General features: G+C 42.9%; 3 protein-coding genes across 3 annotated transcripts; all 3 read left to right on the top strand.

Moving 5' to 3' along the window:
- The first annotated feature begins 687 nt into the window (after nucleotides 1-687).
- On the top strand, nucleotides 688-9,319 carry ift57 (intraflagellar transport 57 homolog (Chlamydomonas)). Its single transcript, XM_030401705.1, has 11 exons — nucleotides 688-1,231; nucleotides 2,144-2,318; nucleotides 2,657-2,775; nucleotides 3,410-3,500; nucleotides 3,887-3,955; nucleotides 4,157-4,279; nucleotides 5,499-5,570; nucleotides 6,991-7,122; nucleotides 7,325-7,387; nucleotides 7,758-7,824; nucleotides 8,913-9,319. The coding sequence occupies exons 1-11, from the start codon at nucleotides 1,077-1,079 to the stop codon at nucleotides 9,092-9,094; spliced, it is 1,248 nt and encodes a 415-aa protein (XP_030257565.1). The 5' UTR covers nucleotides 688-1,076; the 3' UTR covers nucleotides 9,095-9,319.
- Nucleotides 9,320-9,396: 77 nt separating this feature from the next.
- On the top strand, nucleotides 9,397-10,768 carry LOC115573287 (E3 ubiquitin/ISG15 ligase TRIM25-like; the record flags this gene model as incomplete). The annotated part of the gene is made up of 1 exon (XM_030404019.1): nucleotides 9,397-10,768. A coding segment is annotated over exon 1 (1,038 nt), but the record flags the coding sequence as incomplete, so codon positions are not given.
- A 5,087-nt stretch (nucleotides 10,769-15,855) lies between these two features.
- Nucleotides 15,856-18,293, top strand: LOC115573284 (tripartite motif-containing protein 16-like). Its single transcript, XM_030404015.1, has one exon. It carries the CDS (start codon nucleotides 15,951-15,953, stop codon nucleotides 17,619-17,621), a length of 1,671 nt encoding a protein of 556 aa, XP_030259875.1. The 5' UTR covers nucleotides 15,856-15,950; the 3' UTR covers nucleotides 17,622-18,293.
- The last annotated feature ends 76 nt before the right edge of the window (nucleotides 18,294-18,369 follow it).

Below are 18,369 nucleotides of genomic sequence, written 5' to 3'. Positions count from 1 at the left end.
GAGTCACTTAACACGACCGCTAGCTGCTCGATTAGCTTGAACTACTTTCCCCTCAACTGTGTGAATCACATCCACACCTCCACCTTGTGTCTCTATTTCTCAGTTCAGCTGAGTCGAGGCTGTCGGTGGAGCAGCGCCGCAGCTCGCCGGGCATCATCAGTGATGCAGCAGGCAGTGAGCCGGCCTGTCAATCAAAACTCAGTCTCCAGGGAGCTCCACCTGTGTGTTCACAGACAGACAGGGAGCAGCATGCAGATTAAACAAACACACACCTCCCCTCACTGCCTGCTGCACCACAGGGGGTGGAGTTATGAATTATTCACGCACACACACACACACACACACACACACTTAAGTACACACCCACACACACCCACACACACACACACACACTACACACACACACACACACACACACACACACACACACGTTTTCCTCTCCAGTGGTGGAGGAAGTATGCAGACCTCCATCAGTGTTTTTCTTTAATATCTGATGTTATATGGTTTAATATAACTGCTGCATTAATGTGTCGCCTCTGCTGTACAGTTGAGCTCATTTTAACTACTTTGTGATCTATATAGATAGCTACAGGAATAATGATTGCCTCCCTCTTTCAAAATTCAACATTGTGAGTGAGCTTTTAATTTGAAAAGCTTCGGCAGCAAAGCATCCGCAGGGAGACTTTTATTTCGAGGGTCGTAACAGGAAGCCGTTGACGCTGCGTTGAGAGGTTAGCAGACGATGCTAACAGTTAGTCCCGTTAGATGAGTGAAGTGCTGCTACACCGCCGGATTGTTTTACGTTTACGGCTCGTAGAAACGCTTTAAACTTGTAAAACGTTTGACTTTGATAAACGTCGAAGTTTAAAATATGATTATCTATGTCAGCGAACGTTAGCTTCAAAGCTAGCTAGCGTTAGCAATCGGTTGCCTGACAACAGAGAGGAAGCCAAACAAACTAGCTAGCTAGCACAAGCTAGGTGGTTGACGGTTGTCCGGGAGCTGGTTTTGGCTCATTACATTTGAACGTTGAGCTGTAGGAGTGGCAGCTGGTGATACATAAAATAAAAGAGATAATGGCGGATGACGGTAGACGAGGGGATGAAGATGACCGCGGCCCCGGAGCAGCTCATCAGGTGTTCGTGGTGATGGAGTGTCTGCTGGAGAAGCTGAAGGTGTTGAACTTTGAGGAGGAAGTTCTGGCAAAACACAACATGAAGAATCTGTCCAGGTGAGGAATATTCAAGCGTTTGACTCCCACAGGTGTGTAGATGTGAGCTCCAGAAGTCCTGTAAAGTGTCGCCGTGTTGAGAATGAAAACTCAAGACTTCAGTAAAAGTATTTAGTACCAACGTTTACAAATTCTGCGCCTTCTATTTTCAAACATCTCAGGTACAAATTACTTTAGTTACAAGTTACTTTCCACATTACATGTTATCCAGTTGTGATGATATTCCGTGTTTTTGATGTTCCCAGTCTTGGAGAGTCAGAATTTGACAATATTAATGAGGTTATATTATAAACTGGTTTCCTTAGATGAATAAACAAGCTGTTCTCAGAGGACAATAAGGTCCCAGAGTAAAACAGGATACATTGTGTTGTCCTTTAACGTCAGTTTGTTTATTCAGTCATGAAAACAAAGAGTTTGATTATTCAGTTTCTTCATGCAGGAATAAAATCAGTGGATGAAGATCTTTCTCACTGTTACTTCAGTTGTTCAGCAGAACGCTGCGACGCTGTGTTGTTGTGAAGCTCCAGAAATGTTTTGTGGACTTTTGAAACTTCATCTGACTTTCCATCAGCGTGGAGGGAGGAGATGATGACAGACATCTTCTTTTATTTAATGGTTAAATGTTCCTTAGAATATGCAGTGATGAGGATTCAGATGGATTATAATATCCACTGAGTCCTGCTTTGTTGCGCTGCCATGTTTCTACATCAGCCCAGGACCCTTTTAGCCTCTGCAGGAGAAGCTGAGGCGAGCGGTGACACCTGACTCTTCCTCATCCTTTATCCTTTAATTATCCAAACGTGTCCCTTAAGAAACACTTCACAAAACCACCACTCACTGCAGAACTTAGAGGAATGAGAATCTTCCTGTTTATCCCCTCCTGATGATCTCTGTCTGTTTTCCCCTCATCAGACATTACTTTGTCTCCAGTCCATATCTGGCGTCCAACCCGGGCGAGCAGTTCTACATGTTCACCATCATCGCAGCGTGGCTCATCAACATGGCAGGCAGGCCGTTCACGGAGCCTCAGGAGTACGACGAGCCCAACGCCACCGTGTCCAACATCCTGGCCGAGCTCAGGTCTTTCGTAAGAGACATTTTAGTCTTCATATGTAGAAAACCTGCAGATGTGGTGATCACATATATAACACAGAGCTAAAGTCAGACTCTTCCTCTCACAGCTTACACTTGGTTTTCACTTTTACTCACATAATTCAGCTTCTTCTTCGTGTAGCTCAGAATAAATTCTGTCTCACATTTATCCTCCATGAGGCGTTCAGGCGCTCTGTAACTTGGCAGATGATTAGTGAATAAAACAGTTGAATGAAATATAAAGTGCTTCTGATTCTGACCTCAGGCTGCTCATTGTGAGTCAGAGATTTGAGAGTACGAGGGATTTATTTGACTCCTCGATGTGTCTGTCAGGGTGTTAAAGTGGACTTCCCGCCCTCCAAACTGAAATCCGGTTCAGGTGAATACGTCTGTTTGGTGTTGGACCGACTGACTGAGGAGGTTCTGAGGAGGAGGGGCTTCTCCTTCAGAAGGTACTCAAACATTTCTCCTCCTCTCAGCTCGCTAACACAACTCAAATCTCTCCTGTCTCACTCTCCGCTCTCATTTGGTTTCATTTTGTTGAACATTTGCCATCTTTAAAGTTTAGATTTGGATATTTTCAGGTCAGATATTTAACTGTAGAGATGAAGAGTTTCTTTATAAACATATTTTTCTGATAATAAATTAGTTGTAATGATAAAGGCTTCATGATTCTGGATATCTTTGGTTTCGGTTCCTTTAAAAATCCTCAAAAGTGTTAAAAAGCTGAACAAACTCTGGTCTTTGCAGGTTTATTTCAAGGCAAACCAAGTTTATTTAAATACCAACATTTAGAAACACGACAACTCATAAAGTGCTTCAAACAGAAGCATTAAAATAAGACCATGAAATATTAAGAAAATGTTGAAATCGCTTCACTGCCAGCTGCAGATCAGAGGAACAGTGTGACAGAGTTGATGGGACTGTGGATTACGTCACTTGTGCAAAGAGATAAACAATACAGAGACCCACTGATAGAAAACTGCTCTGTAAGCTTTATTCTACAGGGTCACATAGAGAAGAGGCTCCAGGAGAAGCTGGTTGTGTCCGTGTCTTTTGACTTCCTGTCCTTCTTCCTTCCTCCAGACCAAACTACCCAACAGAAACCACAGAAGAAGAGTCGGTGATCGAGGACGACGCGGAGCTCACACTCCACAAAGTAGAAGAGGAGATGATCGTAGGTGTCCAGCTTGAGTTGGTTAGATTAGTTGTTACTTGCAAATCTGAGCCCTTTAATATTAGTAGATGTTTCTAACATTAAAGCTGTTCCTGTGTTACATTGAAATCAGCACCTGTCAGATTTTGAGACAGTACAGATAGAAAAGTATTACTACAACCTGTGAGCCTACAAAATACTTTCTAACAGCTGTTACAAAAAGCACATTCATGAATAAAGGAAACACAAACTTTAATAACATGACTTTGGTGTTTTTTGAAGGAGTCTGCTGGCTCAGTTCAGATCTGAACTAACATGTTTTTTCAGGTTAAATAGAATTGAAACAATCATTTGAATCCTGTAACATCTGTAAAGTTCCTCCACATGTTTTGTGTGTGTGATCTCAGGAGGAGGCTGATGATGAGGAGGAGAACGTGATGGACCTGGAGGCTCTGAAGCTACGAACCACTCACAACGTGAGTTCATCTGGAAATATGATGCATTTAAAGACTCTAAGATAACTTCATAAATCTGACAACTTTTTAAACACATCTAATGTAAGATTCTGTCAGGAGGGTCTTGTTGGCACACGAGACGAGCCTCCTTCTGGTTTGTAACTCTGAGTTCTGCTCCGCTCGAGAATGAAACTGATGGTTGTGTTGTTGGTTCTCTGACAGGAAGCGGAGCCGTCCTCCAAACCGGACGACATTCTGGAGTCGACGGTTGATGCTGCAGAGTGGAACCTGGAGGTGGAGAGAGTCCTGCCACAGCTCAAAGTCACCATCAGGACGGACAACAAGGTAAACACTCACCTGAGCGCCGCCTGTAGCCGGCAGGTTGGAGGGCTGTTCTCTGAGCCTGATGCACCATCAGTGTGTTCTGTAGTTTGTGGTTAAATAGATCCTGTCTGGTGATATCAGCCCAGGACAACTCTGAGAAATCAAAGATTGCAAAACTATTATTTTGGTCTGATTGTGTGAGTTTCCCTCCTGTATAAACTACTTTAAACACAAGCTGCTGTTATTCTGCAGCTTCAGTTTCTAAGGTGAGTGCAAAGCAAAGCATTCTGGGTCGCTGCTCCACGTTTACATTTGGCACCAAGGGAGCTCATTTGATGGAAAAAGTCAATTTCAGTTGAAAGTCTGAGCAGGTTTGAGCTCTAAGAACTGCTTTCATGAGTGGAAGTGAAGCTGTAACCAACTGAAGGAGAAAACTGAGACTCTGAGGATAAAAAGCAGCAGCAGGCGTCTCTGTGCTGATTTTATTGTCTTTAATGGCTCAGTGGTCCCTGAAGGCAACGCTCTGACAGCTGTCTGTTGGTTTTGTTGCAAAGCAGAATGTGGTATTAAAGTGTTGTCTCATAGATCAGCTGTGATTAGAAAAACAGTAACTACAGTTTTACTGCAGATAACTCATGAATGTGCTCGACGTCCGTTCTGAATCCAGACTCATATTCTGGAGAGCATCCAGCCAAGTCACCAGGTTCTAATGTTAGCAGTCAATGTTCCTGCAAACCACAGATACAGTCTGTCCATGCACTCTTGTTATAAGCTATGTAATCATGAAGTTTGTATGAAACGCATCATCTCACATCACCTGTTTATTTCCCCGACTTGATGTGGAGAAATGTCTGTCTGTGGCAACAAACCAGGTGTTTGTTAATGAGTCCTCAGGAAATCTCCAGCTGTTTTCTCCAGAAGGCTTCTTCAGCAAGTTTTGTTATTTAGCTTAATGATTGTTGTCTTTTGCTATATGTTAATTATAATGCTCCAAAATGATGTGAAAGTTAATAGATATCACTGGAAAATGTGAAATGTTCACTTGAGGGAGGATTTCCAAACCTGATCAAAAGACACAGATGTTTACAATCTGTCTATAATCTCATCATGCTGATTGTTCAAACTGTTATCTATCATAATGAGCTTCACCCCCCCTACTGTTGCTCTTCCGGTAGTTTCCCAGCATGCTCTCTGTTGTGTCGCTCTTTGACTGGTCTCGGGTCTGTGTGTGGCTCTGCAGGACTGGAGGATCCACGTGGACCAGATGCATCAACACCGAGACGGGATCAAGTCCTCGCTCAAAGAGGCAAAGGTGCGTTCACTGACCTGTGTGTGTGTGTGTGTGTGTGTGTGTGTGTGTGTGTGTGTGTGTGTGTGTGTGGCTCCCCCTGCTGCTGTTTGTTGGTATTGGCACTACTTCTTGTCAGCACACTGCTCCAAGTATTACTGTTGTCATTGTACACGTGCTTCCTGCGTCGAGCCTGATTTTGCATCGTTCTTGTGAGAAACAATAATTTAATTAGCTGCTGAAAAAGTTGAAGAGAAGAAAAATGATCCCACGTTAGCTGAGTGTTTCCTTTTTCTCTTCTCCTCGACATCACAGAGACAAATATTTTACAACGCTGCGCTTCTCTGACAGCTTTAGTTAGTAGATACAACTGAAACTAGAGCAGCTCTGTAGAGCGCATACCTCCGCCACGACCAAATAGTCAACTTTAATTCAATCAAGCCTAATCCAAGATAACGGAAAACATAAAGAAAAAATGAAAAGAAGGTGAGAAAAAACCTGGATCTGTCTCATGTGGTGTTTTTCCACCAGAACTTCTGGCTGCAGCAGTTTGTTCTTCCATGTTGTGGACGTCCGCCTCTTCTTCAAACACGTGTGTTGTTTGCAAATCGATACTCAGCTCACGTCTGTGCAGGAAACCTGAGAGAAAGAGGTTTTTAAAAGTCAGTGTGTTCGGCTCTCAGGACTTTTGTAGCTTCTCACTGAACCTCTTTAGTTCTCTCGTCAATCTGCTGTGTTTCACTGTTTCACCGTGTTCACTGTCAGCTGGTTCAGGAGTCGTGTTTAGTGACTGCTGCTGAAAAAAAAACGTTTCCTGTGATGCTGCTTCAGAATAAAAGATATGAAATTACAAAATGATGTCAGGCTTTTATTGTAAAGAACTTACAAGAAATTAAACATGTTCATAACTGAATTAGCGGAGCCACTTTTTTTAGCAGTGATTCCTCGATTGTAGGATAAGGACAGAAATATAAATCCCTGCCGTGTCGAGTCAAACCCAGTAGAGCCAGACTGGCAGATATATGTAGTTATGTTATCTGGACCCACACGAAAAGTCAGTGGAGTCTAATCTGGGTTTATCCTCCATCCAAGTTTTGTTGAAGTCTATTCAGTAGTTTTTGTGTAATCCTGCCGACACAGTTGGATTAATCAAACATTGTGACGACATGTTCAAAGAAGAATCGATGGATTAAAGGAGAAAATTACGAGCAGTCGAATCCAATTTGAAAATAATCATTAGTTGCAGAATAATCACAATCATTTAACGACATTTAACATTTTCATCTGGATTATACAGAAGAAATGTACACATTTAAAGAAGTTCATGGACTGGAAGTGAAAATGACAGCAGGGGTTCTTCTAGAAAGACACTGACAACATCCTTTAATAATACTCAGCTGTGTGTGGTGACGGCGTCCTGGTGTGTCCTCTCCTGTCTCTGCAGAGTTACCTGGACAAACTGCAGGAGGACATCGGTAAGACTCTGGAGAAGGTGAGCAGCAGAGAGAAATACATCAACAACCAGCTGGAGCATCTGATCCAGGAGTACCGCAGCGCTCAGGCCAAACTCAGCGAGGTAAACACCAGAACTGCCTAAAAACAAAAGATATGAAAAACACAAACTTCCAGCTGATCGATTGAAGGTTTAAGGAACACGCAGAAACACAGGAGAGTTGTTCTGTCCTGATGCACGTTAAGATTTCAAGTTTGGGAATATAAACCATTTTTTATATAAGGACCAAACAGAAACATGGTAACAAACACGTGTTCTCCAACAGGCAAAGGAGCACTACCAGCAGGCCAGTGGAGGAGTGACTGAGAGGACCAGAGTCCTGGCAGAGGTCAGTGAACACATCGTATGTTTTCATGTCACTCTGCAGTCGTGTCCGTGTGGAGAAGGATGCAGCATTAACTTTCATTTCTGGTGATCCGTCCACAAACTGACAGCTCTAAATACGAGTGTAACTGACCAACAAGACGCTTTGTGATCCAGATCACTCACAGCACTCGGCGAGGTGGTCTGGGACACATTTGACCACATGTAAGTGTCCTGATGCGTCCCTGACAACGACATCATCAGTGGAGGATGTGATGGTTGTTATAGTGACAGGACACAATATCTCCAGTGAGTTTGGAGGTATTCATCTGAAAATGAGCTCCTATAACGACTGACAACTTGTGACCTTTTCAGTGTTTTTCTGTGTGTTTCAGATCAGTGAAGAGCTGGACAAGGTGAAGCAGGAGATGGAGGAGAAAGGCAGCAGCATGTCTGACGGAGGTAAATCTGATGACTGACTCTATGTCCAAGTCAATTTGAAGAGATGAGCTGGCTGTGTTTGATACTGACCGTCTGTGTTTGATACTGACCGTCTGTGTTTGATACTTACCGTCTGTGTTTGATACCAACAGTCTGTGTTTGATACCAACAGTCTGTGTTTGATACCAACAGTCTGTGTTTGATACTTACCGTCTGTGTTTGATACCGACCGCCTGTGTCTGATACTAACATATGTGTTTGATACTTACCGTCTGTGTTTGATACTTACCTTCTGTGTTTGATACTTACCGTCTGTGTTTGATACCAACAGTCTGTGTTTGATACTTACCGTCTGTGTTTGATACCAACAGTCTGTGTTTGATACTTACCGTCTGTGTTTGATACCGACCGTCTGTGTCTGATACTGACCGTCTGTGTCTGATACTAACATATGTGTTTGATACTTACCGTCTGTGTTTGATACCGACCGTCTGTGTCTGATACTGACCGTCTGTGTCTGATACTAACATATGTGTTTGATACTTACCGTCTGTGTTTTATACTAACATATGTGTTTGATACTTACCGTCTGTGTTTGATACCGACTGTCTGTGTTTGATACCAACCATCTGTGTTTGATACTGACGTCTGTGTTTGATACCAACCATCTGTGTTTGATACTGACGTCTGTGTTTGATACCAACCATCTGTGTTTGATACCAAACTTCTGTGTTTGATACCGACTGTCTGTGTTTGATACCAACCATCTGTGTTTGATACTAACCGTCTGTGTCTGATACTAACATATGTGTTTGATACTTGCCGTCTGTGTTTGATACCGACCGTCTGTGTTTGATACCAGCGGTCTGTGTTTGATACCGACCGTTTGTGTTTGATACTAACGTATGTGTTTGATACTGTCTGTTTTTTATACCGACCGTCTGTTTGATACCAACCGTCTGTTTTTGATACCATCAGTCTATGTTTGATACCGACCGTCTGTGTTTGATACTGTCTGACCATCTGGTTTTGATACCAACCATCTGTATTTGATATCAATCATAAGTCTGTGTTTGATACCAACCGTCGGTCTCTGATTCCTCCTTCAGCTCCGGTGGTGAAGATCAAGCAGAGTTTGACGAAGCTGAAGCAGGAGATCGTTCAGATGGACGTGAGGATCGGGGTCGTCGAGCACACGCTGCTGCAGGCCAAACTCAAAGAGAAGTCCAACATGACACGCGACATGCACGCCACCAACCTCCCCGAGCCGGCCGCCGGGCCCTTCGCTTAGGTTGACCACCACAAACAACAAACACCAGCAGCTGTCTCGTGTGTTTCTCATGACGTCGGATCTTTAACACTTCCAGAGATTTCATCTGGAACACTTCATCACTTCGACACTTTGACTCTTTGTCCTGAACGTCACTTATTTATTTCTCAGCTACATTTTTTTATTAAGAGTATCTTTTTGTCCTTTTTTGTGAATATGAACATACAATAAATTTTTATTCCAACAATAATTTCTGTCTTTGTTGAAGTGGAATTTGTTCTGTAAACATTTACTCTGAGCATTTTACAACTAAAGACTTTGATGTTCTCAAATGTGGAGCAGGTTTTAACTGAGGCTTCGTTGTAAACGAGCGAACAAAGTCCAGAGTCACAGAGCTGCTGCTCGTCCTGGAATGAAGCACAGCTGGATCAGCCCTCCCTCTTCTTCCTGCTCTCAAACACAGCAGCTCCACTCTGTCACTATATTTCCTTGTTCCCTCCCCTTCAGATCTGCACTTTGAAAATGGGTGTAACCAGGAAGAGAGAGAGCTGACGAGCCCCGTTCACTGCAGACACACGTGTTGTTCAGATCAGAGCTCAGACCAGTTTCAGTTATCAGGAAGTGAATGTCAGACAGTCGTTGACACTCGGAGGTGAAATGGCGCAGCAAAACAATCAGCTGGACCGAGCAAAGTTCTGCTGTTCCGTCTGTTTGGATCTACTGAAGGATCCGGTGACTATTCCCTGTGGACACAGCTACTGCATGAACTGTATTCAAAGCTACTGGGACACAGAGGATGAGAAGAAAACCCACAGCTGCCCTCAGTGTAGGCAGAGCTTCACACCGAGGCCTGTCCTGGTGAAAAACACCATGTTAGCAGATTTAGTGGAGGAGCTGAAGAAGACTGGACTCCAAGCTGCTCCTGCTGATCTCTGCTATGCTGGACCTGAAGATGTGGCCTGTGATGTCTGCACTGGGAAGAAACTGAGAGCAGTTAAGTCCTGTTTATCCTGTCCAGCCTCTTACTGTGAGAAACATCTTCAGCCTCATTATGAAGCAGCTTTTTTAAAGAAACACAAGCTGGTGGAGCCGTCAGAGAAGCTCCAGGAGAACATCTGCTCTCGTCATGATGAGGTGATGAAGATTTTCTGCCGTACTGATCAGCAGTGTATCTGTTATCTCTGCTCTGTGGACGAACATAAAGGCCACGACACAGTGTCAGCTGCAGCAGAGAGGACTGAGAGGCAGAGAGAGCTGGAGGGGAGTCGACACAACATCCAGCAGAGAATCCAGGACAGAGAGGAAGATGTGAAGCTGCTTCAACAGGAGGTGGAGGCCATCAATGGCTCTGCTGATAAAGCAGTGGAGCACAGTGAGAAGATCTTCACCCAGCTGATCCGTCTCATGGAGGAAAGACGCTCTGATGTGAAGCAGCAGGTCAGATCCCAGCAGGAAACTGAAGTGAGTCGAGTCAAAGAGCTTCAGGAGAAGCTGGAGCAGGAGATCACTGAGCTGAAGAGGAAAGACGCTGAGCTGAAGAAGCTCTCACACACAGAGGATCACAACCAGTTTCTACACAACTACCCCTCACTGTCAGCACTCAGTGAGTCTACACACTCATCCAGCATCAAGATCCGTCCTCTCAAGTACTTTGAGGATGTGACAGCAGCTGTGTCAGAGGTCAGAGACAAACTACAGGACGTCCTGAGAGAGACGGGGACCAACATCTCACTGACAGTGACTCAAGTGGATGTTTTACTGTCTAACCCACAACCAGAGCCCGAGACCAGAGCTGACTTCTTAAGATATTCAAGTGAAATCACACTTGATCCAAACACAGCAACCACAAATCTGTTATTATCTGAGGGGAGCAGACAAGTACCACATAGTCAACCACAGTCTTATTCTAGTCACCCAGACAGATTCACTAACTATCTTCAGGTCCTGAGTCGAGAGAGTCTGACTGGATGTTGTTACTGGGAGGTGGAGTGGAGAGGAGGGTTAGGAGTTGGTGTAGCAGTCGCATACTGAGCTGCTATCCTGTAACGAAAAGGGTGGTGCCCCGAGGTGATCTAATGTAAATCAGATCATGTTATTTATCATAACTAATAATTATCCCTACATATATTATGGTGCCCCGTGTGAGACAATGCACACTTCACCTGTTTTACCTTCATCAGTTTCAGTTACTCTTCTTCTTCTTCTGTTTGATCACCATGATGATTAAGTTTATTGATCCCTGTGGTGCTAACAAAGTATTTCCTTTGTTAGCACCACAGGGATCAATAAACTTAATCATCATTAAAAATGTCCAAACTGATCCAAACTGTGTGAAAATATTATGAAGTACTCAGAACTTTTACTTAAGCAACAATATATATTCATATATTTACATGCATGTAAAAACTGTGAGTCAGCTGATTGATGAAAATCTCAAGCCATTTAAAAATGTAATCTGTAAAGTGACGATTAAGTAAAGGTATCAGATAAATGTGGAGGAGTGGAAACGAGAAATACCAAAGTAAAGTGACAACTTGAGTTATTGATTGATTGGTAAAGGCGAAACAACTGAATGTTTTAATATTGATCTGCATGTTTTTGTATTCAAAGTCTTGTCGGTGAACTGAGACACAACAACTGTAGTTCACTGAGCGCATTAACACAAAACTACATGAGATTTGAGCAGGAAATTATTGGCTCAAAGAGTGAAACAACAACAAGCTCAAACTTTGATCTCAGCAATACAGAATGAGAAAGGGGACATTTTAACAGATACTATAGAAATAAATGATGTTTTCCAATTATGTTTATCAAAAATTATACACATCACAAGATTCTTGGATAGGGGTGAATTTCAAAATGTTCTGTCTAGGACTGCTTTACCAGCACTAACAGAATTGGTTAGAGAAAGGCTCACTGGGAGACGTTCAACAGGCGATTAAACGTCTCAGTCCTGGGAAGTCTCCTGGGGGGGCGGATCTCCCACAGACTTTTATAAGTCATTTTTTCACCTGTTGGCCCCGAGACTTCTTACTGTCTTTCAGGATGCGTTCCGGAGAGGAAGCCTGCTGGAGAGTATGCAGAATGCAATAATAACACTGATACATAAGAATGGCAAAGACCCACAGCATTGTGGGAGCTACAGACCAGCATCCTTAATTAACGTGGATATTGGCATTAAGACTAGAAGTGTGCCTCCCTACCTTGATCCACCTTGATCAGGTGGGATTGTTAAGTTTCGGTCCTCAGCAGATAACGTGTGCAGACTGCTACATTTGTTGTGTCAAATGAGGAACAGCATGGAACCGGTGGTTGCTTCCTCTCTGGACACAGAGAAAGCTTTGACAGAGTGGAATGGGAGTATCTATTTGCAATTCCTGAGAGGTTTGATGTGGGTGATGTGTATATTAAATGGGTGAAATTGTTGTATAGAAGTCCAAAGGCAGCTGTCCTCAGGAATGGGAATGTTTCTAACCCTTTTAGTTCACGTGGGATCAACAGGCTGCCCCCCTTTCTCTCTTGATCTTTGCCTTGGCTTTGGAGCCATGTCGATATTAAAGGCATTGTTTCAGGGCAAGAACATGAACTTTTCTTATATGCGGATGATATCTTATCACTGTCAAGTAACCCAGATATTGTATTGCCTCATAATTTATCAATGATTAGTTTTTTTCCTCTTATATCAGGTTGGCGAAATCAGAAGTGATGCCTCTGTCTAAAATATGCCCTCCCAGTATTAAATAACTGGCTATTTAAATGTCTTCCATGTGGACTGGTCTACTTAGGGATCATGATACTCCAGGATTAAAAGATGTAATGATTTAAATCTACTGTCCCTTATTCAAAAATTTAAAGTAAGTTTATCATTAACTGGAAGGATACATTTAGTGAAGAAGATTACAACACCACAGATTAATTATGTAACAAGCATGCTGCCTCTGGACCTCCCACTCCTCCTTCTGTCTGGATATAATAGTGACATAAGTGGCTCATTGTGGATGAAGAAGAATCCTGCCTTTAACAAAAAGAAACTATATGCATCAGTAGAAGAGGGCGGTCTAGGATGCCCAAGAATAGATTGGTATCACCGTGCCTTCAGTCTCAGTCAGCTGTCTGAGTCAGATATGTTGGAGGTCTGTGCTCCTGCCTGGGTGGTGATAGAGGAAGAGTTGATAGAGTCCTTCTCAGTGCAAGCTTTCCTCACCCAGACGGGAGGTGATGTACCCTACAGAAACCCTGTGTTGGTATTTTCTAGAGAAAGTTGGAGATGGGCCCACCAGGCGTGCAATTTGAACTATTAGCACATGATGGGATCATCAATATGTTATAATAAGTCACTGAAAATTAACAAAAAATCGGTTATGTGGGAAAATTGTGTGAAGGCAGGAGTAATGTAACTGGAAGATTTATTTGACGGAAAACACTTAATCTCATTTGAACAATGTACATCTAAATATAATTTCCCCAGAAAGTTTTTTGGAAGTTAAGGAGCTGTATTACAACAGCAGATTGAAAGGAGAAATTTGCAACTGTTGCTTGTATTCAAGATTTGTGGTGATCAGGCTGGAAGCTCAGAGGAGGAACATCCAGATCTTATGACGTCTTTAGAAAACATCAACCCCCAAACTACGAAGGTGTTAAGCTAGCATGGGGAAAAGACCTCAGGTCCGATTGGCTGGGAGATCTGGAAGGAACCAATCAGGTCCTGGTGCACTGTAGCACGAGACATGCTGACACTGCTTATTTCATTCAGAAGTTTGAATAGGAACTACTGGATTCCAGCAAAAATGTCCAGGCTGGGAGAATGATAAGTGTTGGAGATGTGAGAAGGACACTGGTACATATGTTCTATGAATGTGAGATGGTGCACAGCGTCTGGGTGGCTGTTATTCAACGTATCAATAAAGTTCTGACGGTAGAGTTCAGGGAGGGTCCAGCTCTATGCTTTCTGGGTATTTTGCTGAGGAAATCCGGCCTGGGACTCAAATACGCACATAGATGAAACACTCGCAACAAGAAACAGTCCTGAGACACTGAAGTCAGAAGAAAAGATCAGGTTTAAGGAACGGAGAGATGAAGTAACCAAGATAGCTTCTTTTGAACAATTTATTTGTAAGATTAATGATAATTTAGATATCTTCTTGAAGGAATGGGCTCCTTATTTGGAAATGATTGGAAAGTGATGATCGTGATAATACCGGTACACTCCCCATGCACCTGTTTATCTGTGTAGGTTCAAGGAATAGACACGTCATGCAACAATGCCTTGTGATGAATTTAACTGTCAAGAATGTCCATATTATTTTATGACCATGATTATTATTTGCTTTTCTCCTTTGTAAGTTTCTTTTACTCTTTCTTTTGCTTGTTACTGTCAGGTTTGTTTTATTTTTCCTAAAATGTCGACATAATCTTTTTTGCAATGTTTATATCTGCACACTGACTGTGCATTTGTAATGAACAGTCAACAAAGTAGTTAAATAACAAAAAAAAAACTACGTGCGATTTTACTTTAATTACAACGAACTGACACTATTGACTTTATTGAAAAATAAATAATGATTGATTTTTAAATCACTGACACACATACGCAGTTCAGCTAAGTTAACTAGCTAGCTAGCTAATTAGCCAGCTAGTTAGCCAAACAATGAGCATGTGAGCTCCTCAGACAGCAGTTACCTGAGACAGGTGAGCTTCAGGTCGTCTTCATGTTCATGTGTCGAGAAGATAAACTCTTTATATCTCCATTAAAACTGTCCCGGAAGAGTCTTGAAGTTTAACACTCATCGGTTTACACAAAAAAGATGATAAATGTCTCGTTGTGATGCACCGGTGTTGATGAGTCCTCATCTCTGACACTTCACCTTTTACACCCAGTGGAGAATTACTTCATTTAGAACTACAGAAGCTTAAATTATTGCTTTTATCAGCCTTTTTAATTTTCTAACTTTAGTTTTTCCTCCTTTATTTTCAGCCACGCTTCACAAAAGTCTTCTGGTTTCTTTTGTCCTGATGTGGCTTCATGCGTCCGCCTGGTGAAGTTCAGCTGACGATGTTTGAAGACGATTCTGTTTCAAGATGAAACTTTCAAGTCAACAGTTTTCAGACTTAAGTCATTTTAAGGTCACGATGATGGAAATCAAATGTTTGGCTGTGATCACACGAGGAAACAAACTAAAGTTTATCCACTTTACTGATTTACTGATTCATATAAATCATCACATGAACAGCAGAAGCAGCCGATCTGGTTCATTTGTGTCCTTCTGGGTTCAGAGTGACAACAAATATCTGGATGGAGGATTTTAGTTTGACTCAGGATGATGTTCTGAAGCAGAACTGTTAATCATTAAACGTGAGAACATTATATTCCAGCCACTTAAATGTTTTATGACAGGCTGGTTTGATAACTCCCTGCTGAAGGTCGACTGTTTTTATGAGTAGGGAAATAAAACTGGAAAGAATCTGAGGAAGACTTAGAGAACTATGGAGCCGTCAGCAAAGCCTGAGGAGCCCAGAAATACTTTACAACTAAAGACTTTGATGTTTTCAAATGTGGAGCAAGTTTTAACTGAGGCTTCGTTGTAAACGAGCGAACAAAGTCCAGAGTCACAGAGCTGCTGCTCGTCCTGGAATGAAGCACAGCTGGATCAGCCCTCCCTCTTCTTCCTGCTCTCAAACACAGCAGCTCCACTCTGTCACTATATTTCCTTGTTCCCTCCCCTTCAGATCTGCATTTTGAAAATGGGCGTAACCAGGAAGTGAGAGAGCTGACGAGCACCGCTCACTGCAGAAACACATGTTGTTCAGATCAGAGCTCAGACCAGTTTCAGTTATCAGGAAGTGAAATCTCAGACAGTCGTTGACACTCGGAGGTGAAATGGCGCAGCAAAGCAATCAGTTGTTCGGAGAAAAGTTCTGCTGTTCCGTCTGTTTGGATTTACTGAAGGATCCGGTGACTATTCCCTGTGGACACAGCTACTGCATGAACTGTATTCAAAGCTACTGGGACACAGAGGATGAGAAGAAAACCCACAGCTGCCCTCAGTGTAGGCAGAGCTTCACACCGAGGCCTGTCCTGGTGAAAAACACCATGTTAGCAGATTTAGTGGAGGAGCTGAAGAAGACTGGACTCCAAGCTGCTCCTGCTGATCTCTGCTATGCTGGACCTGAAGATGTGGCCTGTGATGTCTGCACTGGGAGGAAACTGAGAGCTGTCAAGTCCTGTCTGGCCTGTATGATCTCTTATTGTAAGAAACATCTTCAGCTTCATTATGATTCGCCTGCCTTTGAGAAACACAAGCTGGTGGAGCCGTCAGAGAAGCTCCAGGAGAACATCTGCTCTCGTCATGATGAGGTGATGAAGATGTTCTGCCGTACTGATCAGCAGTGTATCTGTTATCTCTGCTCTGTGGACGAACATAAAGGCCACGACACAGTGTCAGCTGCAGCAGAGAGGACTGAGAGGCAGAGAGAGCTGGAGGGGAGTCGACACAACATCCAGCAGAGAATCCAGGACAGAGAGGAAGATGTGAAGCTGCTTCAACAGGAGGTGGAGGCCATCAATGGCTCTGCTGATAAAGCAGTGGAGCACAGTGAGAAGATCTTCACCCAGCTGATCAGTCTCATGGAGAAAAGACGCTCTGATGTGAAGCAGCAGGTCAGATCCCAGCAGGAAACTGAAGTGAGTCGAGTCAAAGAGCTTCAGGAGAAGCTGGAGCAGGAGATCACTGAGCTGAAGAGGAAAGACGCTGAGCTGAAGAAGCTCTCACACACAGAGGATCACAACCAGTTTCTACACAACTACCCCTCACTGTCAGCACTCAGTGAGTCTACACACTCAACCAGCATCAAGATCCGTCCTCTCAAGTACTTTGAGGATGTGACAGCAGCTGTGTCAGAGCTCAGAGACAAACTACAGGACGTCCTGAGAAAGACATGGACCAACATCTCACTGACAGTGACCCAAGTGGATGTTTTACTGTCAAACCCACAACCAGAGCCCGAGACCAGAGCAGAATTCTTGAGATATTCACGTGAAATCACACTGGATACAAACACAGCATACACACATCTGTTATTATCTGAGGGGAACAGAAAAGTAACATACTGTCAACAACAGTCTTATTCTAGTCACCCAGACAGATTCACTTACATTTGTCAGGTCCTGAGTAGAGAGAGTCTGACTGGACGTGGTTACTGGGAGGTGGAGTGGAGAGGAGGAGGAGTTTATGTAGCAGTCACATACAAGAATATCAGCAGAGCAGGGAGTGTGAGTGAATTTGGACGAAATGACAAATCTTGGTCATTAGATTGTTGCAATAACAGTTATAACTTTAATCACAACAAAGTCCAAACTCCCGTCTCAGGTCCTCGGTCCTCCAGAGTTGGAGTGTACCTGGATCACAGTGCAGGTATTCTGTCCTTCTACAGCGTCTCTGAAACCATGACTCTCCTCCACAGAGTCCAGACCACATTCACTCAGCCTCTCTATGCTGGAGTTCGGTTTTGTCGTATTGACTGCACTGCTGAGTTCAGTAAAGTCAAATAGACAGATTGTTTTTTTTTTATTCATTAATTATTTATTCTGAGTTTTAACTCTTAAACTTATTCTGTCTTCATGTTTGTGGCTGATTGTTGTGTCATGTCTTCACCTGTCAATCAAACATTGTGGGCGGTACTTTGACATCTTGTCATCTGTTGTTGTGTAAATGTCTGAGTGTCTTTAGGTGGCGCTCCTTCCTGTGTCTGTTTAACCATGGAGGCTCTCACTGCTCATGATGACTTTTGTTCACCTGAATTGACATTTGTCTGCATGAAGATATAAACTTCTCTGTGCTCTAAATGTGTGTTGAATATTTGTACTGATGTGTTTGCATGTTGTTGTTTCTCTTCCACTGCATGAGTCCAAAGAGAGAAAGCAGCAGAGCTTCATTTATCCTACAGATTTAGTTCTCATCACTCTGTACAGTTTTAAATTCATCTAGAATCACATTTACATTTATTTGTTTGGCAGAACAAAAGCTGTCGTTCCGATCGTCACACAAATTCAATAATATGTGAGGAAGATCATTTATTATGTTCTTGTACGTAGCTGAGATTCAAACAAACTGATTGTGTGGATGAAGTGAAATCATTGAACAAGAGTCATTGAACAGACTTTACTGATGGGACGTGTGAACAAACTGAAGCTTTACATCATGAATAAACCAAAATGAACAAAGTCTTTTCTTGTCGTCTTCATTCCAGGGTCTCACACAGAGCTGATGGAGAACATGTGACACTAATATGAGAGTATA

The sequence above is a fragment of the Sparus aurata genome, chromosome 21 (genome assembly GCF_900880675.1).
Source record: "Sparus aurata chromosome 21, fSpaAur1.1, whole genome shotgun sequence".
NCBI classification, from domain to species: domain Eukaryota; kingdom Metazoa; phylum Chordata; class Actinopteri; order Spariformes; family Sparidae; genus Sparus; species Sparus aurata.
The sequence above is the reverse complement of the archived record's forward strand: the minus strand, read 5'-3'. Positions and strand labels throughout refer to the sequence as shown.